We start from the raw sequence: 26496 nt of genomic DNA, 5'->3' as shown, positions 1-26496 counted from the left end.
TAAATTTATTCAGATTTACTTAAATATAATATAAGAATTTTAAATTCTACAGCAAACAAGCTGGAAGTCAAAAAATACTCGATAGAGATAAAATTGTTTATTTACACATGTTAATGATAATACATTGTAGCAATATTCCTTATCTTTCGTGTTTATCATAACAATCGAAAGAGTTAATAACCGTGTTGTACCACCAGTGTCTGCATGACTTTACGGATTTGATTGCTGGTATTAAGGCATGATTTGATGCCGAGAGAGAAAGCAACGGACAAAATTTCAACAGCGTGCTCCTGCAACAATAAACAAATCTCCAACAAGTTATCTATGGCAGTAGCGGCCACTGAAGAATTCTCATCCCTTAAACATTGGATATATGCATTCAAGGTGCACTGGTTGATATCGGAATTACCCGGATTATGCTTAAGATGTCGTATTAAAATAATAAAGGCAATAGAACGTATTTGGGCGCTGGGCGAGAAAATTAAATCCAAAAGTCGTTCGAAGAGCTCATTGATGAAGACAAAACGTTTCGATGTTAAGCATTCCATTTCTTGTAAAGGTCCCAGGATCACATCTTCGATATGTGACTGCTTGATGACTTTAATCAAGTCTAGAAAATGAGGCGAGACATCGCTAAAGTTTGCTTTGTTATAGGAGCCCAAAGTAAGCACTGAAAAGGAGCCGCGGCCAACAACTTCCTGGGCATTTAGATTACCCTCCATGGAATCCAATTCACTAACCACTGCTTTGGGTTTCGTATCTGCATGCCCATCCAGTTCGTATTCAAATTTGACGTCCTCGTCATCAAGCTCTGAGGAATTATTCGACTTATGTTGCAGTAATGCAACTGATTGGACCAAAGTTTGCAACTCAATCATTGATGTATACTTGACAGAGAGCTCTGATAGAATGCCCACATATTGCTCAATAAAAAGCAAAGCACTTGAAGGATTGCAATTAATGTAGGCCTGAAGAATTTGCACAAACTTGGCCAACATCTGGCATGCTTCCTTTACCGAACTGTGATGTTTAAAAAAGGTAAAGTAGCATGTAAGCGTCGTTTGAATCTCGTTCTTATATGTATCTTCGTATATAGTTGGTTGTAAGAGCTCCAATGTTCTCAGAATTTGGACAAAACGATGAAAATGATGCTCCTCTCTCAAAGCTTTCATGCTATTTTGTGCTCTCCCCTGCATAATGGACGACAAAACTCCTAAATGCCGCAGGAATAGTAAAGGATGCGACGCTGCCAGTTTGCGCAGTAAAAGTTCCGTATCCGTTGAAAGTGTTTCAAAGTCTTTTTTTGCAGTGAGGCTACCCAAGCAGGTGATTAAATTATTTGATATCTTATCAAATTGACAGCCTTTTAAGCTCTGCAATTTGTGCGTTTGTCCGACGGCGTTGCAGGACTTCAAGAACTTGATTCGAGGGTACATTATGTAAAGTTGTTGCAGAAGTTGATGTTTAAGCGCCTCGGAAACCGAACTTTTCTCCACATATTCTACTACTTTAACCATTAGATCTTTGCGCTTTTCCGTTAGCTTAAAAAGTAAAGTCATTCGTGAACATAATTTAAAATCATAATTAGCTGTGGACAACTCTGAGATGCCCTCAAACAGAATAAAGTGTACAAATGGCTCCAGCTCCTTAGAATCCAATTTGAAAAACGAATTTGGTTGTACATTTTTAGACATGTACTTGTCTCTGCCTTTCCAAAGTTTGGGATTTGTTGTCAATGCCTCGAAATAGTTGAGCACGGTGCTGAAGTCCTTGTCATCTTTGTAATCCTTAAACAATGACTGCGCTATGCCCTCAATGGTATCCCAGTTTGTTTGATGGTTAATCAGTGACAAAAGATAAAATCGAAATTCACTGCATGACTTAGAGAATAGGAACTTCTCTTTAAACAGCTTGGTCGAAACGATTTCAGGATCTGCCTCAGCGAGCCAGTCAATAAATAGTCCATTTTTGAAAATTTTATAATATTGTCCTTGCTCGTTAAGGTTGGAGTTGCTTTCCCCCATCGGATACTCAAATCCACGCATCATTTCTCTAACGATTTTCTTGGTTTCCGGAAGCGAATGTTTTGCTTTGAATTTGGCAAAATGCAGTTGTTGTGAGCTCTGCAGCATAGCGGATAAGCTATCGTTGAAGAGTTCATTTAAAAAGTCGTCTTTCACACTAGGTATTTTGTTTTGGCGACATCGTATTGTTGTATTGAAAGTTCCCTCAGTGAGACGATAAAAGTCTGGATCCAATTTACAGCTGAAATAAGTTCTTAATATCGTGCAAGAGTCTCGTGTGGCATTGATGGAGCATTTGTGCTTCTTATCTTTGCGTTGATCCCAAGCGGGCTGATCTAAGACATTGTGTATGGTCTGTAGAACTTCCGAATTCAGCTTCGTCGGGCTGACTGCAATGTCTAGCATATTATGAACTACTTTACGCGTTTCCTTATTGGGAATTGCTCGCTGATCGGCTTTATCAAGAAGTATTGCCGATAACTCGCTGAATGTTGCGGCCTTATTAGGAAGTTCAGGTGAGATCGGTTGATATTCAGTAATGAGCAGATTCTCCTGAGTTTGTGTATTCAATTTGGGCAGATCGGGCACAGTTAGCGAATGCGAATGCAAATCCAGAGCTTGTACTGTGTAATGACCATTTTTAGCGCCTCGTGCTTGCTGTATCTCAATTAGCTGCGCCAAATATGCCTTGTTGAGTATGGCATTCTTGACCAAGTCAAACTGTTCCAAGACAGCCGTATCCAGCATCGCTAACAGCTTGGACATGGAGTTTACAGGCGTGCCAAAGTTTTGCACAAAGAGCACAATTTGATCGGGCGTCAAATCATTTAAAGCTGCATCAATCAGACGATCAACTGAAGACCGAATCATCTTAAGTTTTAGCCAATCTGGTAAAAGTTGAATTTGATCCTGCGGCATGTTGGGAAGGAAGGCAACAGGAGCTGGTCTGCCGGGAGGAAACCAATAATCCAGAATAGGTATGGACTCGGGCATGTTGCTGTTGGAGTAGGTTAGTAATATGATAAAGGCATGAATAATGTTAATGTGCAACGGAAGTTGGACGCCATCATCAAACTGAACCATTAACAAATCCGGATATTCGGTCCATTCGTAAGGCTCGTGAAATTCTCGGAGCTTAATGATATAATTGTTAAACACAACAAATAGGCATTTTAATGTTTGTATACGATTCTCATCGGGCTGCAAATCGTAATCCTCTTGCGAGATGATGATGTGTTGGAACATTGTGCTTCTCTCGACAATCAACTGCGCCATATCGATGACATGATCCAGCATTTCATTAACCGGATCGTTGAGCGTATGAGCCGTAATAAATTGTATGTATGCCATTATTAAATCGGGGCAATTTTCTACTTGGCAGGCAGCTCTTAGTTGTGGAATAATAAAGGCTTTTGCCTCCATAAAGTGTGGAATTTGTTGAATCGATTTCAATAACCATTCGTGCTCATATCTTCCCGAATTGTTGAAGATAATCTTCAGACCTGCTAATGCAGCTACTCGCGACTGCTTCACAGTTGAAGACAACCGTCTAAATATATAGTCGAGTACTTCACAAACAATGTGGTTGTTATAGTTTGAGTCCATAATTAAATTTCTGATAAAGGTAACCAACTCGGCATCGCGGCTATTCTCCTCGTTAATGTTATGCGCATTAAAGAGCAAAAATTCACACAAGCACTGCACGGGAAGATGGCTAAAGTCTCCCTCGCTATTCTGGACTAGATCGGACAACCAAGGCATCGATTGTGTTGTGCCCTGTCGTTGTATAATGTCTAGCAACAGATCTGGCTTCCGACAACGGCAGAATAGATGTCCCAACTTGAATGTTTGATTGAGATACTTTAGTTGTTCTAATACCAAGTTCGGTACTTTTCGAGGTGTTCCCATTGGATCCATTAGCATGAGCTGCGTTATTAAAATTGCATTTTCCTCGGTAATAACCGCATGAGGTGAGGTTTGCGCTGCCAAGTAGGTTTCAAATTGAAGAATGTGATCCCTTTCCACAGTAATTATCTGCAATTAGTTATTAATATTAGATTGTGAAGTGATAATGAGTATTGAGATCAGAGCCTGCACGGCAATTAGTTATTATCGTAAATAACGTACTCACCTGTAATTCATCCTTGTGAGGGACAACATTGTTAAATTGATTTGTAATACAAATTTCCATTAACATTTTCATAGTGGGATAATGGTCCCAGCAAAAGGCACCAAAAGATGAAGGATTGTGTGCAGAAATCATTAAAAGTATTAACCAAGCTTTCCAGTAGAATGCCATGATTGCCAGCTTTGGTGGCTCATAGTCCGATGGCAAGCGAATATTTTCCGGATGATGATATTCCGACATGCTAAATAGAAAATCGATAATGTCGAATTTATTTGCCTGCACCGCAGGGAAATCAGTTGCTTTCATTCCCGATACACGTTTTATCACCAGTAACAAAATATCGAATGTGTTTGCGATGGAAAATGGAATATCCTTTGTGATACCTATCAAAATAATACGTAATAACGTTTCCTCGTGAATAGGAGTCTCTGAAATTATACGCAAAATTGCCGCCCTTTCGGGCTCTGATGGCCATTGATCACACCGCGAATATTGCTCTGCATTTTCAAGCAATAGCAACTTGTGCAGCGCTTGATTGTATTCATTGCCTTGAATTTTAAAAATATTTGGTACTGTTTCGTACATCCATGAAACGGCATCCAGTTGAATTTGGGACATTTGATTGTACAACTTGATCAGTGCTTGATTGTTCTTTACATCACGATTAGTCTTCAGCGATAAGCTGCCTTCGCGTGCCTGCGGCGTGGCCGATAGAAACATGCAGAGACATACGAGATCGACCATGGAGTGAAAGATGCGCTCTTTAAACTCAAAGTGCTCGATTTGTTGATTCAGTTCGTCGCGTTCGCTTAAGAATGTTTTACAAAACTTGACAAGATTCACATCGAAGCGCAGCATGCGCACAAGTTCCCGCAGGAACACACGTAATGTCCTTAAGCAATCATCGCGCTGCAATACGAACTCCTGGTATATTTCCGCCAAATTGACGGCTGACTGGTCTGGCGAAGTTTGAAACATTGTAGCTGGAAAAAAAGAATAATTCAATTAATTACGTATTGTTTTGGGTGACGCATAATAAACAAAGTAATATTTAACTATGATAGTCTTGCTAACGAATTGATATCTTTAACAATTATAAAAGCTCTATTCCTTACCTAGCATGCCCATGTTGTTAGGATTTCTGGTGTTGGACAACTCATTTTGAACCACCAACTTCATGATAGTGCTAAGTATATCCGGCTGTAGGTGAATCATTTCCTTGAGACATGACATGTAGTGGTTGATAAGCGGTTTAGTTTTCAGGCGCATTTTAATTAAGACCAGCAGCACTTCGTTATCCTGTGTGCTTTTTCCTTTGATATTGAAGCAAATGTATGACAATAATTGCTGGGCGAATTTGACAAGCTTGCCATTATGTATCCATAACTCGAGTCGCGAGATGCTCAGACAACGCACCTCAGCAATGCCCGACGTGGTGCATAGAAACTTGAGAAAGTTGCGTGTGTAATTATCCTGCTGCTGGCGTTTGTTCAGTTGATCACGTATTGCATCGCTAACCAATTTTTGCACAGTTGTATCAGAAAAACGCCGTTTAACTGTGCAAAGGTTATCGGTTGTTTGATCCACATCGCCTTGCATATACGGACTAGCATCAAGACTCTGTGTGGAATTGTCACCAGAATCGTCGTCGACAGTAACGTTGTCTCGATGCGCCTGACCTGAAGCAACTGTCGTGTTGGCATCCCATCGCAGCAGACTTAAATGAGGAGTCCGTGTGCCGAAAGTCGCACATATGTTTTTCACAAACGGTGCACAACAGTCGTTATCAGCCCAGAAGCGCTCATTGACAGCATCATCAATATAAGTGCGCAATAATACCTCCGGCCACTGCGATACATCGGCATATCCTCGAGTAAGCAGATTTGTGAGAATTATGTGTAGATTGACATTGTAGCGCATTTTCACATTTGACTCACGACGCAAAAACGATAAAAGTGCATACGTGACCACATCATTGTTGAAGTAATTCGGATGCACTTTTGCCAAGTACAAGAGTGTTAAATATGCAATATTGTCCACCTTTGGTCTAGATGAAAGAGACGTAGAGGTTGCTTGCCGAATAATGCCACAAATGAAACGAACAACCGCTTCATTGTCATTCTGTTCAATTGCCGTGTATATGCTTTCAAGCACTGTGGCCAAATCACAGTCAACAGCTACTTGTTCCCAGACCTCATATTGGGCCACACCGCTGGTTGATGTTGTTGGTGTCATGTCAGTAGTACCATCTTTGATATTCCCACGAAATCGTTTACTGGCATGACTGGTAAGTGCCGTAGGAGCCTCTCTTTTTCGATCGTTGGAATTAGAACTGCCGGGCATACCTTTGATTGGCAATATTTTCGATTTGGCGTCATCCCGAACAGCTTTTGTGCCGAGGGCGTATAGTTGTTCGCCTCCCATTAACGCCTTTTTTTGACCTCTATTCGAGGCATTCATTTTATTACGGTCCATATTGACAATGCTTAAAATGAGCTCATAATTTTAACAAAACATTCGGCTGTTGAAAATCAAAGTGACCGCAAATACAATATAAAAAAATACCACTTCATAATAGAGATGCAACTATCGCTACATTGATGTTCACGAAACAAAATATAAATATTGAGGCAACCAAATGTTAAGAAACTTGCAGTTAATAAGTAAACAAATTAAATACAATTGGCTCTTGTTTATCAAGCGTTTTTTATGCACTAGTAGGAATTATTAAATGTTTTCTATATTTTTCTTTATATTATTAATTTCAAGACTATGATGTGTAAATGAATTTAAGATAATTATGTTGAAGTTTATAATCAAAACAATATTTTCTAGATACGTAATCTGAATATGTCAAAAAAATAACGTCAATAATTATACTAATCATATCAAAACTAATTCGAGTTTGAATTTCTGTCATAATTCATTGTTTTACTGATCAATGCACAAAAGAATAAATTGATGCAGACTTCATTTTTAACTAAATTTTGAATAAAAATCACAGCTTGCAAATAACTGTTAACCGTTTTTTTCTACGTTCTTCACGCGATAGCAATGTGGGATTAATATTATTCGATGCAATATGAATTCGTATATAACAAAATGAATTTTATGATTATAAATAAACTGCAAAGGATTTAATTCATGCCTAATTGCTTCTAAAATTGTGATGTACAATTATATATTTTAATATGTAATATTTTACTGATATATTATTATCTACGTCAATTATTAGATTCTTATGATTTTGTCAGAGTATACGCGAAATATGTTTCATTTTCATTGTAGCAAATTAGAAACAAATACTTTCTACAATTCCAGAAAAAAAATAATTGAATAAGTAGTATTTTTTGGATTTGAGAAAAAAGTATATTTTTAAATAAAAGCTGCGGTCACACACTGTCTCTTAGTATAATATAGAGATATAATTTATGCCATACGAACGGATATTTGGCATCTATTATTAATCGTGGCGTTCGATTAGTAAACAAATATGGATTTCATTGACGACTTCATTGAGGAATACAAGAGCAACCCATGCTTGTGGAAAGCCGATTCAGTTGATTTTCGGAATCGAACCAGACGTCAAGAAGCATATATGAGGCTGATTGCAGTGGCAACTAAACATGGAGAACTGTACAATGTTGAAAGAACTAAGCAAAAGATTAACAATCTAAGGTGTGCATTTCGTCATCAGCTGCGCAAGTACAATGAAGTGAAGAAAAAAGGTGAAAAGTATGAACCGTACTGCCCGAAGCGGCGATACTTTGAATCTCTCATGTTTCTGAAGGACGAAGAAATCCCAGAGAAAAAATCAAAGCAGACTGATAATAATCAACCTTTACAACAACAAAGTACAGATAACAATGTCATGGTGCAGCAAGAAACATACGAAGAGTTTTCCGACGCCGAAAGCTTGCCGAAACAGCAGATGAAAAACAACGATACCCATACGCATAATAGCAAATTATCGCCCAGCACAAGCGCCAACGAATTCTGTGCCAATTTATTTGAGGAAGTCGAGGTGGATCCAATTATCAGTATTCAAACAGTTAATTCGAACAACAATCAGACCAATCAATCGGCAACAATAAAGGAGGTGGACGTTATATTGCCGGCAGACAACAGCAGCAGCAGCATTATATGCGACCGAAGAAAATCAGTAAATACCTCGACAAATAATGCTGCAAATGAAAAGTTAAATTTAGTAGAACAGCAAAATACAGTTGATGTGAATCGCGAAAAGCAGCTTTCAACCACCCGTCAAAAATATATAAAAAGCAATAGGAAACGCTCATTATCGGGATCTTCGCAACTGTCAGATACAGATGCTCCAATGGGAAAATGCAGAGCTGCCGGCATTTCTAATATTGACTTTGAGCGGTTGTTTCAATTGGCATTTAAAAATGCCGATAATCAATTGGACGATCACTTCACAAATTTTGGTAAAATCATTGCGCATAAATTGCGATCGATGGACAATGCACAAGCGATATATGCGGAGAAAATCATTGCCGATGTTCTTTACCAGGGCCAGATGAAGATGTTATCGACATTAAGCATAACTCAGTTCTTAAGCGTAGATAATACAACAGTCTATGTAGAAAGTCATCCAAAATGATGATTCTTAAATGTAATGTTATAATTAATAATTAACTGAAATTATATACAAAATGTGCGATTTGACTACTTAAGTTTGCGCAATGCGTTGGAGTTTCCTTTTTTTTTCAACACATTCACGAGTTGGTTTTTTGGATAGAATAATCTGCTAACTAATAATCTATCCCCGTAATGCTCATAAACTGTTGATGTTTTCATTCCATCTTATTATCTGACTTCTAATCGGAGTAACTAAAGTATCTGTGTTGGTATCTGCTTTGCCATTTAAATTCGGCTAGAAGGTTGATTACAACCCTATTGTGAATAAAAGTTTCATGTTTTCTACGGATTTTTGCGAATAAATTTCAGTATTAATTTAAACATAATTTGTGGTAGGAAGTTTAGTATGCAATACTTTTTCAATGATTTTTTTTTTCTTATTTTAGCCGGTCGTTTTTTTTTTTCTTTTCTTTGACAAAATGTTGACATTGTGAAAGTTGTTGCAATATTTAGTACTTTTTCTTTTAATTTAAAACGGTCACATTATTGCACTTTCTGTAAACATTGAATTACCACAATACATACATAAACATATTAAAACAATATTAAAATGAGCGGAGCTCATCGAGAAGCTATTCAAAAACAAATTCATCAGGATTGGGCAAACCGAGAATACATTGAAGTCATCACAGCAAGCATAAAAAGAATCACAGACTTTTTAAATTCATTTGGTAAGTGCAATTTCTGTCTACACCTAGTCATATATGTACATATTCATGTATATGTACATAACAATATGTATACATTTATGTATTTACATTTACATTTAATACATTTATGAACATTCATATGTAACTAGATGCATGACATCTTTTAGTGGTCATCGAAGTACCGGTGTCTTATAGTACAACATTGAAACTATGTACATACATCATTTGTCATTTGTAATTTTGGTGACGCCCAATCTAATCTGTCATTGTGTTTTGGAAGCAAACCAGTGTACTTTGTTGGGAAAGCAAATATTTACCATTTTAATTTCCCAATTTTTTTTGCCAAAAACATACATTTAAAAGAAAGTATTCATTTTATTTTTTATTTCATTGTGTAAAAAAATTCCATAATTCCATAAAATTGTTATTCTTACGTCAAATTGGTTTATTAATTTTTTTTCAGATATGTCCTGCCGATCACGATTAGCGGTGCTTAACGAGAAGCTTACAACTTTGGAACGACGTATAGATTATTTGGAAGCCTGTGTAACTCAAGGCGAAACGCTGACGTAAACTTATGATATGTAGAATTATGAATATTATATATTGCTACTTTTCTTATTAAAAAGACACAAAACATACATACTGAATTATTATTGGAGGAAGCTATTATTTTCGAATTTTGTAATAGTGGTAGCCAAGCAATTTTATAGTTTCAATATGTATTTAAAAATTACAAGCATAAATTAAAATTAGATTAAATTGAAAATTGAATATAAAAAATAAAAACACTACATATCTTTCGCAACTATCGATAGGCGTTGCTCCGATAATAACGCTAAAATATCTATGAAAAGTACTTCGCAATTATTGCCCATCTCTAGCTGTTGTCACAAACAAAACCCTCTTTCCGGTCTGGTTCTCGACTAAGGCGGGTGAAATGGTAAGAAAAATCGTTCATGTTTTCGTCAATCTCTAATTATTATTTCTATATAAACATGAAATAATATCGAATATATTTTTATTTTCTAGGCGGCACACAAATCGTTCCGTATTAAGCAAAAGCTTGCTAAAAAGTTAAAGCAGAACAGATCAGTTCCACAATGGGTTCGCTTGCGCACAGGCAATACCATTAGGTAAGTTGGGTGTTCTGTGTGGTTAATGATTATAAAATATTTATATTTTGATGTTGTTTCGCAATTGCAATTGTTGGCTGAAGTTTTAAAAGCCTTCCAGAAGTGTGTTCTTTCTGTAAAGTAGAGTTCGTGCAAGTGTCACTAGAGTACATAGAAATGTTTTCCGTTTTACGCGGGTGTTTGCCGACACGATTGTACGAAATGTTTTGTCCGGTGTTTTAATCGCAAATTAGTGATGCCTCCTTCCGGTCTGGAATATTTTGCAATTAGAATTTTAATGGCACAAGTGACAAAAATCTCAAGTTGACCTAGAGGAATGACCTAAGTCTGCTTTAACTTCAGTTAAAAATATCACAACAGCAGTAGGTTGGCAACCCAAATACAGGTGAATGGGTAACCACCATCCCCACCAAATGACTTCGGCAAACAAGCTCCAGTCGTCTAAATCATGAGCCAGTCATGTGTTAACCTGAGCCACTTTTCTAGGCTTTCGTTGCCATGAACAATATATTGGCCAACTTAAGACAGCTGCAGATGAAATTTAATCACCTCTACTTTAACAATTCTAGATGCAATCGTAGTTGCAACTTGGGGAAAACTGTAGTTCAGAATATGAAATTGTGATAGTTAACAACAATGTTACGTCTCAAAAGTTAAAACTGTTGATCACATATGTCTAGAAAACTCATTCTAAACTTCCAAAGAGGACTACTATTGTTTTCATAGGTGTATTGCAAATTGTTAGGCTGTTTCACGGAATCTCGTAGTAGGTCCTAGCTCAAATGTTTCCTTTCAATATGCATTTATTGTCCACAATAATTAAAAATTTTTTTCGTATTTAGGTACAACGCTAAGCGCCGTCACTGGAGACGTACCAAGTTGAAGCTGTAAGCTTGTGGACAGTCTTTACAGTTGTTTTGATTTCCAAATATAACTGAGAATATGAAATAAAAATGCTTTTCTGAAAACGGAGTGTAAATTTTGTTTTATTTCGTGTCGTATTGGGTTTACAGTTTCAGAGATCCAATTGACAACGTAATGGTTGTGTTTTTAACTAAAGCTTGCAAAATGTTTGAAGAATGGATAGCCGAGAGCATGTACATATGTATGCATATGTCAAATCATTGCATGATTAGTTTGAATCTGTCGCAAAGTATTTTAAATTATATTTATTTACTACAAAATTTAACTTCATGTCAACCACCCTCTATGACGGCATGCATGACAGTATTACTACTCAATAGGTGTAAATTAGTCAAAATTATTTATATCGAACATGGCCCCCAATTGGGAAGTACTATACATAGTTCAGCAGTGTGACCTGACCCTCATGGTATATTATTTTTTGCGATATCAAAAAGTATTTTTTTACTAATGGCAAACAAGCAATATATCGACGAGCATTTCGAACGCGGACACTGCCAACTTGTTTTAAGAAATTTTTAATGGTATTTATCAATTTTTGGATCATTTTAAGGATGAAGCGGTTTAAGACGGAATAAATCTGTTCGGAATTATGACAAATTATCATCATGTGTGTATGTTTCCAAACATCATTTGACGAACACTATTGAAAACAATTTAAAGGCGGTTTCTGTGAACTAAAGAAATCCTTGGAAAACAATTTTTATACATATCAACAATGGTCCCCAAATAATAGAAACATTTGGCAACAAAATGATATGTGTATATTATAGAATCAATACAGTATAAATTGTTAAAAGTAAAACACTAGCGTCTTTTTATCGACGTTGGCATCGAAATTTTTAATATGACATTCAATTTATTTATGTATGCATGTTCATATGTTGAATGTACATTTAATTTTACTTACGTATGTACGTACATATAACCTTCAAAAGAACGTAAAGCTAACGCCGAATATAGTAAAATTTTACACGTTAGCATCACGAAACTAAAAAATACTAGATAATATAGTAAAGAACACTTGTTAATGTATTTAAAGAAAAACCCAAATTACTTACCCACAATGGAAATATTAAATGGTTGGTTGGAATGGTTTTTAAAATAGCTTCTAAATTTGCTTCGATTTAATCAAACAGAGACAAAATCCTTCAAAAGTTGAGTCTTTTTACGCCCATTTTTCGTAAATTTTCCATACCCTATACAGAACAAATATAAAACGGTATATTTTGGTATATTCCAAGACGTAAAGAATAGCCGAATTGCGGTCACGCTGATTATCAATGAATGTAAGGTTATTATTTGTTGTAGCAGCTGGAGGAGATGTGAAGAGTTTGTTTTTGTTTTAAAATTGTTAGCCCTTTTTATAATTTTCTGTTGCTATTTATGAAATATGGTATATTGTATTTGCAGATAACTGATTGGTTCCTAAACTGTGAATCGAGTGAAAGTGTTTTTTTGCAGTGCCATTGCCATTGATTGTGATTTATTGATTTTAGACAAAAAGTTTTGAACATCGTCTATCAATCTTACATACATATATATATATATCAAAATATATATGAGGAACCAACGGTAAAGATGCACGCTCAAGGACAGGGTCAACAGACGCAGCAGCACTCCTCGACACATTCCCTACTGCAGCAGCCACAAAATCATTTATCTAACAACAATGCAGTTGGAAAATCAAATGAAAATCCATCGCTGTCCTCTGTCGGTAAGCGGATTGATTACAAGTTTATATACACATGTACTTAGGTATATATCATTATGTGTGAATGTGCACTCATTTATATGTATGTGAACATCAATTCTTATTTACATACATATATATGTATAATAATGCATACGCAAAAAACTATGGAAAATTCCATCAACTTATGTATGTGTACTTAAGTTTGTGTGTGAGAATATACAGTAAGTTAGAAAAGTATGTTGACCTTGTGACAAAAACCTTTATGTTTAATGAAATTTACAAAAGCTAAACCAAAATATGTATGTAATTTTTAGGGTTGTCATTATTGTTTTACAATCAATTATGCGACTGATAACGCTACGAGATAGTGCAAATGATTCACATCTTTGACGTTAATCAAATGTCAATTTAGTATCACTTCTACTATTGTGAAAAAAAGGGCCATTTACTAACTAACACATTGATAACAAATTTATTATTTGTTTCAACCGGAAAACAAAAACATGCAATAAAGTACTGTCCCAAACCTGGCCGCTTAAAAAAATACTTTCCACTTTTTTACTTTTTTCTTTTCTTAAATCTAAGAATGAAAGAGTTTAAAAGATATGAAAAATAGTTTTAACGTAAATTTAGTCAGCATATTTTGGGGTGAAAATGGATTAAAAATATACTTCGATTATTTAATCCTAGATACTACGATGATTTAATCCTAATCATTTCCAATGTAATAAAATTAAATTATTAAAAATTTAAGAATTTAATGAGATATAGTGTAAATATAAATTTTAGAAAGAAAACTTAGTTTTACAACCGTTTCAACTTTACAAAAGTTTATTCTTATTATGTATATTATACAAAACCAAAGAACACTATAATAACATTAATTTAACTAAATTTTTTTCTGTTTGAAGGACTGCTGGAGTTGGCGCATCGTGAATATCAAGCTGTAGATTATGAGAATGCGGAAAAGCATTGTATGCAGTTATGGCGACAAGACAGCACCAACACCGGAGTGCTATTACTCTTATCATCAATTCATTTTCAATGTAGACGACTCGATAAATCCGCTCAATTTTCGACTTTGGCAATAAAACAAAATCCACTACTTGCAGAAGCATATAGGTGAGTTATTTCGATCATAGATTTGAATCATGTATTTTTACTCTTAAAAGTAATTTTAATTAACCGAATTCTCGTTTCATTAGCAATCTAGGAAATGTTTATAAGGAGCGAGGACAGCTGCAAGAAGCATTAGATAACTATCGTCGAGCTGTGCGATTAAAGCCCGACTTTATCGATGGATATATTAACTTGGCGGCTGCTTTGGTTGCCGCTCGCGATATGGAGTCGGCAGTGCAAGCTTATATAACAGCATTGCAATATAATCCCGTAAGTACATCAATAGATTATTTGTAACAAAATTTCAAATCTATAGTCGAGCGAAATGTTGTGTTAGTCTATTCTTTTTAAAAATGTTTAAAGTGTCCTAAGCAAATAACTCTGTAAATGATAGCTCTGTAAATGATTACAAATACTCAATACCTACAATCTTTGTTGCAGGACTTGTACTGTGTGCGCAGCGACTTGGGAAACCTGCTTAAAGCTCTAGGACGCTTAGAGGAAGCGAAGGTGTGTAATAGTTAATTTCATAGTTAAAGCGGCAAGAGTACAAGTCTTTAAACTATTATTATTTTTGTAGGCCTGTTACCTGAAGGCAATTGAAACCTGCCCAGGGTTTGCCGTCGCATGGAGCAATTTGGGCTGTGTGTTTAATGCGCAAGGCGAAATCTGGCTAGCTATTCATCATTTTGAAAAAGCTGTAACTCTCGATCCCAATTTCTTAGACGCATATATTAACTTAGGAAATGTGCTTAAAGAGGCCAGAATTTTCGACAGGTTAGTACATTTTGCTGTTAAAAAAACAGTTGAACTGAAAGTTTTATGATTATTTTCTGTGGCCTGTTTATTTATTTTTTTTTGTCAATACCAACTATATTACCCTGCTTTCTTTTAACCCATTACAAACACTTAGGAAGACTTTTATAAAGGACAAATATTATTAACTTATGCTTATGTCTCACTGCCAGTATCTATCTAAATCTCAGTGATTGTAGATGCTAGAGCTATTACATTTTTTGGGTCAAATAATAAATAATTTAAGAATTTAGACATACATACCTTGTGCGCTTAATATCAGCAGCGTTTCTTAATTATGGTGTGTTGGTTTAGAATAATTAAAACAAATATTTAAGAAACAATTGAAAGGTTCAAATATTCATTCATCTGAAGAAAGAGATTCTGCTTCCTCTTTTTTGATACCTTGTCCAAATTAATTATTAGGAGACCCAATCTGATCAATTGAATTTTCTTTAGCAGCTCAGCTTGATATGAAATTTTAGATAATCATTATAAGTTAGTTAATATAAAAGAAAACTTATTTCACAAACTGTTTATCATGGAAGTCGACAAGATATGCCTTGTGTTGCCTTGTGGCGCTTGCGACGCTTTCAAATTTTGGCAAAGATATTGTGAGAGGCCAAATGGGAATGTGCAGGGTGCCTCGTATTGTTTATAAATTTCTTGTTTGTTTTCTTCGACTAAAGATGACATTGAAAATTGGCAAAAAAATAAAAATTGACAAAATTTTTATTTCAGAGAATATATTGCTGTTATTGTATTTATTTGTTTTTTTTAATATTTAATTTTTTACGTAATCTCTCCGTATTATAATTATTCTTGAGCACGCCTCGTACTTCACTCTAGGTCTAAAAATATCTTTCTATGTTGGAACACCCTATATTATTGTTTCATATACATACATATATACTTCTATTGAGAATTTCCTTCACCAAAATTGTTGACCTCCAATGTAAAAGTTAATTGTTGTGTGCACACATACTAAAATATGCTCAGATGGATGCGATCTTTATTTTGTGATGTGCGTCATCTAATATTCGATACAAACATAATTAGAATTTTGCATAGTAAACATACACACATATAGTTTAAGCAAACATTTTCACGGTAAAGACATGTGTATACCCTGGAAAAATGTTAGCAATAAAAATCAGTTTATGTTGTTACCTTATTGATAACTCATGAAATAGTTAAACAAATTATAATAAAAAGCCTGCAAAGATCAAAACTGAAAAATTATTCCACCTATATACCTGATGTGTTTTGGCTACTTCACAAATACTTACGACATTCTTCTGACACTTAATTTATTATTTACGTTTACAGGGTGTAAAAGTGATCTTCAACGTAATTTTGTATAATTCAAATAATGGCATATGGTTTTTTTTTGGTGGGTGGCTTACCGAAGTCTTTATTTTGTTGTTGCGTTTAAAAGTCCAAGAAATTTGAAAGGCCTTATAATTTTAGAATCTGCTTAAATATTAACTGACTACAAATGCGTTCACACATTTGCTGTTTCCGAGTGTGTTCCTGAATGGAAAAGTTTGCGATGTATTTGAATATTGCAGTGCGGATATAGCATATATGTATATATTTCTCTCATCATGGATTGCCAATGCGTAGTTGTTTATACAATTGTTCCCATTAGACTAAATCAACATTTTAACAAAAGTACAAATGGAAATCAAAATCCTTTACGTTATTTAAATTTCCTACGATTATGCTGGAAACGGTAAAGTATTTTATAAGTTGTTTGTTCAAATAATTTTAACTTTTTTTTATTAAGTATTCACATATTGCCTAAATTTAGTTGTATTAAAATATTTATGTCCTCGCTTGCTAGAGTATTTAATCGTCCGATTTAATTGTTAAACCAATTTGTATTATTTTTGTTCTATGCAAGTGGCTATAAATAGATTGCAGAAAGATAAGTTCAAGTTTATGTTTGATGTTTATTTTATCAGGCCCCATTGCCATACCGCAACTTCCTTCAAGATAAGATATACTGGTTGCACTTGCAGGTTTTGTTTACGATATATTTATATAAGCAAGAGGATGGGGAGAATAACAATTTATAATTTTACTTGCATACCTCTCGATTTTCAGGTTTTGAAACTGTGTTTTTTATAAAAGCTTTGCATTAGCTTTTTCCCTCTTTATGGCAAAAAATACTTATATTAAAATACTCGTCTTAAAAGAAGAAACGATTTTTAATTTTAGGGCTGTGGCTGCATATTTGCGAGCTCTAAATCTATCACCCAACAATGCTGTGGTTCATGGCAACCTGGCGTGTGTCTATTATGAGCAAGGCCTTATTGATTTGGCCATCGACACATACCGGCGAGCAATTGAACTGCAACCTAACTTTCCCGATGCTTATTGCAATCTGGCAAATGCGCTCAAAGAGAAAGGGCAGGTAAGAACAATATAATAAAAGCATCTAGAACAATACTTTCACGGTCTCTCTCTATTTATTAGGTCAAGGAAGCGGAAGATTGCTACAATACAGCTCTGCGACTTTGTGCCAACCATGCCGACTCACTTAACAATTTGGCAAACATTAAGCGTGAACAAGGATTCATTGAGGACGCCACGCGTCTTTATTTAAAAGCTCTTGAAGTGTTTCCCGATTTTGCTGCGGCACACTCGAATCTAGCATCGGTGTTGCAACAACAAGGCAAACTGAAGGAGGCCCTCATGCATTACAAGGAAGCAATTCGCATTCAGCCCACGTTCGCCGATGCCTATTCCAATATGGGCAACACTTTAAAGGAATTGCAGGATGTCAGTGGTGCACTGCAATGTTATACGCGAGCTATTCAAATTAATCCGGCCTTTGCCGACGCGCACAGCAATTTGGCCAGCATTCATAAGGATTCGGGAAATATTCCCGAAGCCATACAATCTTATCGTACAGCACTCAAACTAAAACCAGACTTTCCCGATGCATATTGTAATCTGGCGCATTGTTTGCAAATTGTTTGCGATTGGACGGATTATGATGTTCGTATGAAGAAACTTGTGAGCATTGTAGCAGAGCAATTGGACAAAAATCGGTTGCCCTCGGTACATCCGCATCACTCAATGTTATATCCATTGACGCATGAATTCCGGCGCGCGATCGCCGCAAGACACGCAAATCTCTGCTTGGAAAAGGTGCATGTGCTGCACAAGCAACCATATATTTTTGCTCGTGAATTGCCAAGTGACGGTCGCATTAAGATTGGCTATTTAAGCTCTGATTTTGGTAATCATCCTACCTCACATTTGATGCAGTCAGTGCCAGGTTTGCATGATCGCTCCAAAGTTGAGATTTTCTGCTACGCCCTCAGTCCTGATGATGGTACAACGTTCCGGCATAAGATTAGCCGTGAAGCTGAACATTTTGTTGATCTTTCCGTCATGCCCTGCAATGGGAAAGCTGCTGATCAGATCTACAATGACGGCATCCACATTTTAGTGAACATGAATGGTTACACCAAGGGCGCACGAAATGAAATATTCGCATTGAGACCGGCCCCCATTCAAGTGATGTGGCTTGGCTATCCAGGCACAAGTGGTGCTAGTTTTATGGATTATATTATCACCGATGCTGTAACCAGTCCCATGGAATTGGCCAATCAGTACAGCGAGAAGCTTTCGTATATGCCTTACACGTACTTCATTGGCGATCACAAGCAAATGTTTCCGCATCTTAAAGAGCGTATCATTGTTTGCGACAAGCAGCAATCTTCCGTTGTCGATAATGTTGCCGTCATCAATGCCACGGACTTGTCACCTTTGGTTGAAAACACTGAAGTAAAGGAGATCAAAGAAGTCGTTGCAAATGCAAATAAACCGGTCGAAATTACCCTTAAAGTGGCGGAGTTGCCAAGCACTACACAGATTGTGTCAATGATAGCTTCTGGTCAAGTGCAAACATCATTGAATGGTGTCGTCGTGCAAAATGGTTTGGCTACGACTCAGACAAACAATAAGGCAGCAACGGGAGAGGAGGTTCCACAAAATATTGTTATTACCACACGTCGTCAATATATGCTACCCGATGACGCTATAGTTTATTGTAATTTTAATCAACTTTATAAAATCGATCCCCAAACTCTGCAGTCCTGGGTGGTTATCTTAAAAAATGTACCGAAATCTGTGTTGTGGCTGCTTCGGTTTCCAGCGGTTGGCGAGCAAAATATTAAAAAGTCTGTCAGCGATTTGGGTAAGTTTAGCTTTAAACTAAATATGAAATCCTATTCGAAATCTAATAAATGTTATATTCTTAGGTATTTCTTCTGATCGAATTATATTCTCAAATGTGGCCGCCAAAGAAGAACACGTTCGCCGTGGTCAATTAGCTGATATTTGCTTAGATACTCCTCTGTGCAATGGCCATACAACATCAATGGACGTTCTATGGACGGGAACCCCAGTTGTTACCTTACCCGGCGAGACATTAGCTTCCAGGTATATACTTCTAATATATCATTCTAAATTGATTATACATATAATGTTCCTTCATATTACAGAGTTGCTGCATCTCAATTAGCTACGCTTGGTTGTCCAGAATTGATAGCGCGCAGCCGAGATGAATATCAAGACATCGCAATTCGCTTAGGTACGGATAGAGAATATTTAAAAGCTTTGCGAGCTAAAGTATGGAAAGCACGAGTCGACAGTCCACTGTTCGACTGTTCACAATATGCCAAAGGCTTAGAAAATCTGTTTTCGCGCATGTGGAAACGATTTCAAAGAAATGAACTACCCGATCACATTGCAGCAGAATAAAGTTTATAAACTTTGGAAGTGGAGCAAGCAGACTGGGAGAGTTGGAGAACTACGACTGGGGATGGGGAGGAGAGCGTATGCCTATTTAGTTTGAATTTCTGTGACATATATATATATGTATGTTTCATGTATACCTACAAAAAATATTTCTGTATAAGAAACAATTAAAGTGTAACTATTTACACGTATTCTTATTTTTGATCAATTTAACATGCTCTCATAAACATTTTGACCTTTTAAAATAAGACGTTACCTTGTATTAGAAACAAACAAAAAATAAATCGCTTAATATTGAACACAGCATCATCACATCCTTCATATAAAATCAATAAGCTTTGTTTTTTCTGTTTGATTTTTAATTTCCATTGTGAAAACAGGATTTGATTTGTTGAGGCCAGAAAATATCTCATGATAATGATACTATAATTATAAAGTTGCAGAACACCAGCGTTGGAGCTAAAGTGAACCGCAACTGCTGAGCGGATTGGGATCGCCTTAAATTTAGCAACATTTTTATTTTATTTTAATTTTCTCAATTCAAAAAGTGTGCATTCAAATAAGGTAAAGTGGATATAGTCAAATATGTACAAGATAAAGCAATTTGTACTTTAGTGTAATAACAATTATTATTGGATGAGCAACCAAAAGACGAAAGTTTGAATATTTTTATTTAAATGTTGCGATATTTTAGAAATACCTGCCACAAAAAAAAAAAAAGAAATAAAATAAAACAAACAATGAAGTGCCATACTATCGATAACATAAATATGAAAAGAGAAGATTATGTAATAGCTAAAAATTGGCGCAACTATTTTTGAATTAGGTTTATACTTGAACAACTTAATCAGACTTACAGGCAACAACCTCATATTCCCGCTTTAATAATAATATAAAGTTAACTGTAGAATTTAATCAATTATTAATATTCATATTTTAATATTATTAATTTTCTTTAACAATATATATATATTTACTAATTTATATATCTCTACATATATATTATTAGTATTTTTTGTTCTTATTTTTGCACATTGGGCCTCTGGCTATCCATCTGATTCAGTCAAATTAATCGGCGTAAAGCTGAATCAAATGAAGATTGTCAAATAAAGAAAATGATTATTGGTAACTTACAAACACTCTTATTTGATCAATAATATAAAAAATTGTAAATGTACTAGGCGACAATAAATATAAATAGTAGTTCAATTTAACGAAATACACACTAAATTTATTAAATATATGGCAATATATCAAACATGGTAAAAATGTGTTTCATTTCACTGTTCCAAATAGCGGATACTCTCCATCTTTTTACCGGAAATCACTCACAATTTGACAACCGTGTTGATGTCTCTTTCTCCTTTTGGCATTTTAGCTGAAGGTACGTCGTCGAATTTTGCTTATAAAAAATCTTTAAATTAATAAATAATCTTTATGTTTCAGCGGTTCAAACCACCAGTATAAAAAGATGCCTCCTAAATTCGATCCCACGGAAGTAAAATTAGGTAGGTTTCTGTTTCAATTGTTTACATATTAAGTTTACAAATATAGCGGCAAAATTTAAGTTTTTGTTTTTTTGAATGATTTTAGTTTACTTGCGCTGCGTTGGTGGCGAGGTTGGAGCTACTTCATCTCTGGCTCCCAAAATCGGTCCTCTCGGTCTGGTGAGTATTCTCATTTTATCTCTATTTTTGCCCGATGCTAACACTTGTTTCAGTCTCCCAAAAAAGTTGGTGATGATATTGCAAAGGCCACCTCGGACTGGAAGGGTTTGAAGATTACTGTCTGCCTGACCATCCAAAACAGGCAGGCTACCATTTCTGTGGTACCATCAGCTGCCTCGTTGATTATTAAGGCATTGAAGGAACCTCCACGTGATAGGAAGAAGCAAAAGAACAGTAAGTAAAGAATCTTTGTGAAAATGGATAAAAGCGTCAAAACTATTGTTGTGTTTAGTTGGCCAGGTCGAATGCCAGTTCCAAAATGCAATTGTCAGTTGGATAATGTGTTTAAAATCATGTTCAGTAGACATGTAATCATTTACTGAGTTAACAGCTAAAAGCAGATTCATGGATATTGCTTTTTAAATGTGGTAGTGCGATTCATTAAATTTTTAGAAGAGAATAATAGAATGTCAAGTGTCCAAGTGAGTTTGATCCGCGCCTCGCACGTGTAACCGAAAGTAAATAAAGTTAGACAAAGGTATTTTAAGGTGTACGGGAAGTGATAAGGTTTCAGCTTAACTGATAGGTGCATGGTAGAGATATAGCATTTACTTAAGCCACGCTCTTTAAAATATTCACTAATCAATTTTTCTACCACGTATTTCAGTCAAGCACAGTGGAAACATTTCCTTTGATGATATCTTGGCTATCGCTCGTACAATGAGACCTAGGTCGATGGCGCGTGAGCTGAAGGGAACCTGCAAGGAAGTCCTTGGCACTGCCCAAAGTGTTGGTTGCACTGTTGACGGAAAGCACCCTCATGATGTTATTGACGACCTCAATAATGGAGCTATTGAAGTCCCAGCAGAATAAATATTAATTTCTTTGAACACTTAATAAATCTGCTATTTTACAATTCGTGATGTGAAATATTCAATAGAAGACATGTTAAATTAGTATCTGTACATCATTTTAAGAATCGGGAATATAACGTAAAAATTCTATCTCTGAGAAATAGCTTTATGGAATTTAGTTCATATTTTGTCATTGCCGGAGCGCTAAAAGAAACTATCAGGTACTTTTCGATGGGCAAATCATGTGTTATCGATAATATCAGACATTTAGTGGATTGGTTCAAATCACAAATTCTTTCACGTTGAAATATTTCAGATCACTTGATTTGTATATTTGAACTCACGGCAGATACTAGAATTCGAGTTAATTTTCATATTAACAATTCATATAAAATAAATTTAAGGATTGATTTACCATATTATTTAACGTATATAGATCTACAGAAGTGCTTAATAGAAGAAACTAACGTAGGAGAAAATTAATGTTAAATAAATTTTTTTCCAAAAACAGCTCACACACAAAGAAATGAAAAATAATTTTTTTTACCGATATTAATCGATGAATGCCGCGCTCATTTATTTAGAATTCTTATATTAAAAATAGCATTTTTAAAATCAAGATCTTTTAAATTTAGAAATAATTTTGAATAGGGAAATTTAATTTAATTTAATTTTAATTACGCGAGGGAGTCACATTTTATGCGAAATTGTGGAATGTAATAGTTTTCTATATAGTATTTCTTTCATTATTGTTTGTAATTCTGAATTTAATAATTATCGTTTATTGTGATTGATAATATAATACATTTAAAAAGTACTACATATCAATTTCTTGATTGCCTTACGAATTGTTTTACTGATCTGAGTGAAATTGATCGATATTAATCGGTTGTAATTCCTGTAGCAATTACACAACCCACATAGAAGTTGCAATGTATTTCAATTGTTCCGCATTTATCTAATAATTTGATATTATTTTTGGGTATAGTTTCCAATAGAACAGGTTTTATTGAATAATCTAGAAACATGTGTTAACGACACAGACTTTCATGTATTTATTTTTATAGTTATTTTATCGTTACATTCTGATGTTCAAAGACAGTTCAGTGACACAGACTGATTACTTAAGTATTACTCATCTCTAGTGTCCGTTTTCACTGAATGCCAGTGTCTATTCATATGAGTATAATGACTGTCTGCCAGAAAAATAAAAACTAAATAATCTTGTCATTACGTGCAATTGCATTCATCGTATTTTGTTGTTCATTAACATTCATCTATTTGAATTCTCCACAATGCAAATGTATATGAATCGTTTTTCTCTTTAAGTGAAGCATTAAATATATAATTTTAAGTTGTGAAACAATCCGTTGTACATTATAAAAGATTGTGTTTTAAACATGCGAGAGTTTAAAGTTGTTGTGCTCGGATCTGGCGGAGTTGGTAAATCGGCCCTAACTGTTCAATTCGTGTCGGGATGTTTTATTGAAAAATATGATCCCACAATTGAGGACTTCTATCGAAAGGAAATAGAGGTTTGTTACATACGCTTTTGCATACATACGTCCCATACATGTATAAGTAGATATGTACATTCAAGTGTATGCATGCATCACACATCTTGTAATCAGCATTTATACTTGTGTTTGTGCATATGTATGTATTCATAAGAACATTCATCTACCATTTTCGTATCTACATGCATAGATATATGTACATACATAAGTATAGATGAATGTACAAACGTATGTATAATATACTGGTTTGTATGTGTGTATTTATGCTTATACATAAAATATCATATATTATTACATGCATATATTGCATTTAAATGTGTAATGCGTACATTAACATATACTCATATTGCATGTAGGTGTATAATACTAAACATTGAGAATCAACATACAACGTACGTATGCGTGTGTGAGTCTGCATGCATGTGTATAAACTTGTATTCCTTTTGGGAAACAACAAGCTATGCATTCGCTGCATACAAACTAAGTTTGATAAATGCACTTTAAAGTCGTCGTTGGTAGAACGTTTATGTTCATTTTGTAATGTGTCTGTATGTAGAATAATAGCAGACACATTTGTGTGCATGTGTGTATGTAGATACATACATGTATTTGTATATATGCACATACATGCATATGTGTGTGAAAATACCCTGTTGTGTTGTGGTTGTGTTGCGTCGGTCGGTCGGGGTGGTGGCTATGTCTGACTGTATGGTTGTTGTCGACTCACCGACCACCGGTGGCTGCGACTGGACTGTCGCGTCGACGAGCATTTGTCAAGACAGCAACAAACTACACGTTTTATTCGCGTCAATTTTATTCGCGCATGACATAGGCGGGCGGGTCAGTGTATGGGTGGTGTATTTACTGCCAAAGATAGATAACGCCGGCAGCGACTGCCTAATGCCTAGAATGCTTACTATATTGGTGTGTGCTGTCCAGACAATAGTCCAGGTCAATCCTGCTGTTGTCCAACTGCAAAAACAGTTGGAAAAACATGTTGCCTGCCTGTTAATTGAATTAACTCTAGACAATGAAAAACTTGACATTTATTTCATAGATTTTATTTTATTAAACAAAAAAAAAAGAACACAAAGCAAACCAACCTAATGTTAAGTTCATTTTAAGCTGTTTTCTGAGGCCTCTTGTAGTTTTACATATGTTATGATGACTCAATGGTAGTCTCGTAAGTTAGCCTCCTCTTCTCTTACTTCGACAAAGGCGTTGTCAATTTTAAATGAACCCATTTTGTTACCTTTGTACAAATATTTTAATTATATAAATCGTGTAATGTCACAAGAATACCTTACACATTTTTGTAGTTTGAGTATAAATACTTATAATGTTTACATATATTTACTTTTACCTTAGGTGGACAGCTCTCCCTGCGTTTTGGAAATACTGGATACGGCAGGGACGGAGCAGTTTGCTTCCATGAGAGATCTCTACATTAAGAATGGACATGGATTTATTGTGATGTATTCGCTGACTAATCATCAAACATTTCAGGTAGGTCTATATTACAAAATATTCGCCTTTTTGAAATTCAATAATTTTTAAAATTACTTTATTCCATTTTGATTTTTAAAATTATTTGTCACATTTCTGCATTTTCAGGATATTTCTAGTATGAAAAATGTGATTACTCGCGTTAAAGGAAGTCAGCCAGCTCCAATATTGCTTGTAGCGAATAAATTCGATTTGGACTGCCAAAGAGAGGTGTCTACTGCTGAAGGTAATTTTCATTGTACTTTAATTTATCAAACACTTTAAGATAAGATGTGAAGGTTTTTATTAAGCTAGTCACTATTAATCTTTTTAACTTTTCGAATATAGAGCAGAACTAATAAAGTAAAGTAATCTAATTTAAGACATTGTTTAGAATCATATTTTATTTTTGAAAAAGAAATAACAGATGTTAAAAAATAACTATTTAGACTTATTTGCCTGGTAATAATCGTATATTTGTCTATCCATTTCAGGAAATGCCTTGGCACAACTTTGGGAATGTCCATTTATTGAAGCATCAGCAAAAGATCGAATAAATGTCAATGAAGTCTTTGCCACGATTGTTCGAGAAATGAATTTAACACAAGAAAAACGACAAAAAAAGAAATACTGTTGTTGTACGCTTTTATAGAAATTTGTAAATATCTAAGATAATTATAGTTAAAAATAAAAATCACTTATATGTATGTCATAATGATAATACCTGTTCAGCTTCACACTTCAGACTTATTGTCAACAGTTATACTACGTAAAGAATTTCCTCATATATCGTGGCTTTCTTCCAGTGTGATTTTTCTGTGTGTATTGTGAATGCAACAATTTTCTCGATGGAATCATGGCTACCTCATTTGGTACATTCTTAGAAAATCGGTACACCTTGGATATATAAATAAATCCTATTCGTTTTTTCGTTATTTTGACAAAAATATTGGAGATGAAAAAGTGTTCATTGGCCAATCGTGTGTGATTTCATTCTAAAACCTGATTTTTTACAGATGACTAATGCATTCCTGACTTTAAAGAGCTTTTGGACAAAAGCACAAGC

The 26496-nt window shown here is 35.1% G+C and overlaps 7 protein-coding genes and 1 long non-coding RNA gene across 11 annotated transcripts; 6 read left to right on the top strand and 2 right to left on the bottom strand.

Annotated features, from left to right (window-relative positions):
• Window positions 1-10: 10 nt before the first annotated feature.
• LOC132793668 (integrator complex subunit 1) lies at window positions 11-6708 on the bottom strand. The gene is made up of 3 exons (XM_060803696.1): window positions 5268-6708; window positions 4156-5135; window positions 11-4058 (listed from the first exon to the last, which is right to left on the bottom strand). Exons 1-3 carry the CDS (start codon window positions 6625-6627, stop codon window positions 174-176), a joined length of 6225 nt encoding a protein of 2074 aa, XP_060659679.1. The 5' UTR covers window positions 6628-6708; the 3' UTR covers window positions 11-173.
• An 840-nt stretch (window positions 6709-7548) lies between these two features.
• LOC132788011 (uncharacterized) lies at window positions 7549-8846 on the top strand. The gene has a single exon (XM_060795294.1). The coding sequence runs from the start codon at window positions 7646-7648 to the stop codon at window positions 8771-8773; it is 1128 nt and encodes a 375-aa protein (XP_060651277.1). The 5' UTR covers window positions 7549-7645; the 3' UTR covers window positions 8774-8846.
• A 442-nt stretch (window positions 8847-9288) lies between these two features.
• Window positions 9289-10102, top strand: LOC132788013 (probable protein BRICK1-B). The gene is made up of 2 exons (XM_060795297.1): window positions 9289-9482; window positions 9925-10102. Exons 1-2 carry the CDS (start codon window positions 9362-9364, stop codon window positions 10032-10034), a joined length of 231 nt encoding a protein of 76 aa, XP_060651280.1. The 5' UTR covers window positions 9289-9361; the 3' UTR covers window positions 10035-10102.
• Window positions 10103-10303: 201 nt separating this feature from the next.
• On the top strand, window positions 10304-11569 carry LOC132788014 (large ribosomal subunit protein eL39). Its single transcript, XM_060795298.1, has 3 exons — window positions 10304-10404; window positions 10494-10597; window positions 11440-11569. The coding sequence occupies exons 1-3, from the start codon at window positions 10402-10404 to the stop codon at window positions 11486-11488; spliced, it is 156 nt and encodes a 51-aa protein (XP_060651281.1). The 5' UTR covers window positions 10304-10401; the 3' UTR covers window positions 11489-11569.
• Window positions 11570-12076: 507 nt separating this feature from the next.
• On the bottom strand, window positions 12077-15830 carry LOC132788015 (uncharacterized). Of its 3 annotated transcripts, XR_009632613.1 has the most exons (4): window positions 15665-15830; window positions 15396-15598; window positions 12583-12720; window positions 12077-12522 (listed from the first exon to the last, which is right to left on the bottom strand). It is a non-coding gene; the product is annotated as an uncharacterized LOC132788015 (long non-coding RNA). The 3 variants fall into 3 exon arrangements; XR_009632612.1 differs by having other exon boundaries at window positions 15396-15830; XR_009632614.1 differs by having other exon boundaries at window positions 12077-12512; window positions 15396-15830.
• On the top strand, window positions 12828-20231 carry LOC132788010 (UDP-N-acetylglucosamine--peptide N-acetylglucosaminyltransferase 110 kDa subunit). Of its 2 annotated transcripts, none has more exons than XM_060795293.1 (10): window positions 12828-12853; window positions 12935-13238; window positions 14129-14339; window positions 14423-14606; window positions 14778-14846; window positions 14917-15113; window positions 17355-17550; window positions 17613-19344; window positions 19409-19589; window positions 19652-20231. In XM_060795293.1, exons 2-10 carry the CDS (start codon window positions 13103-13105, stop codon window positions 19908-19910), a joined length of 3165 nt encoding a protein of 1054 aa, XP_060651276.1. In that variant the 5' UTR covers window positions 12828-12853; window positions 12935-13102; the 3' UTR covers window positions 19911-20231. The 2 variants fall into 2 exon arrangements, with proteins under 2 accessions (XP_060651276.1, XP_060651275.1); XM_060795292.1 differs by having other exon boundaries at window positions 12834-12874.
• Window positions 20232-21227: 996 nt separating this feature from the next.
• On the top strand, window positions 21228-22492 carry LOC132788012 (large ribosomal subunit protein uL11). The gene is made up of 5 exons (XM_060795296.1): window positions 21228-21291; window positions 21354-21415; window positions 21501-21574; window positions 21628-21808; window positions 22242-22492. Exons 2-5 carry the CDS (start codon window positions 21379-21381, stop codon window positions 22445-22447), a joined length of 498 nt encoding a protein of 165 aa, XP_060651279.1. The 5' UTR covers window positions 21228-21291; window positions 21354-21378; the 3' UTR covers window positions 22448-22492.
• A 1085-nt stretch (window positions 22493-23577) lies between these two features.
• LOC132793338 (ras-related protein Rap-2c) lies at window positions 23578-26153 on the top strand. Its single transcript, XM_060803195.1, has 4 exons — window positions 23578-23963; window positions 25314-25451; window positions 25560-25677; window positions 25925-26153. The coding sequence occupies exons 1-4, from the start codon at window positions 23829-23831 to the stop codon at window positions 26080-26082; spliced, it is 549 nt and encodes a 182-aa protein (XP_060659178.1). The 5' UTR covers window positions 23578-23828; the 3' UTR covers window positions 26083-26153.
• Window positions 26154-26496: the final 343 nt, after the last annotated feature.

The sequence above is a fragment of the Drosophila nasuta genome, chromosome 3 (assembly GCF_023558535.2).
Source record: "Drosophila nasuta strain 15112-1781.00 chromosome 3, ASM2355853v1, whole genome shotgun sequence".
Lineage (NCBI taxonomy): Eukaryota > Metazoa > Arthropoda > Insecta > Diptera > Drosophilidae > Drosophila > Drosophila nasuta.
Note: the sequence above shows the minus strand (reverse complement) of the source record. Positions and strands in the feature narration are given on the sequence as shown.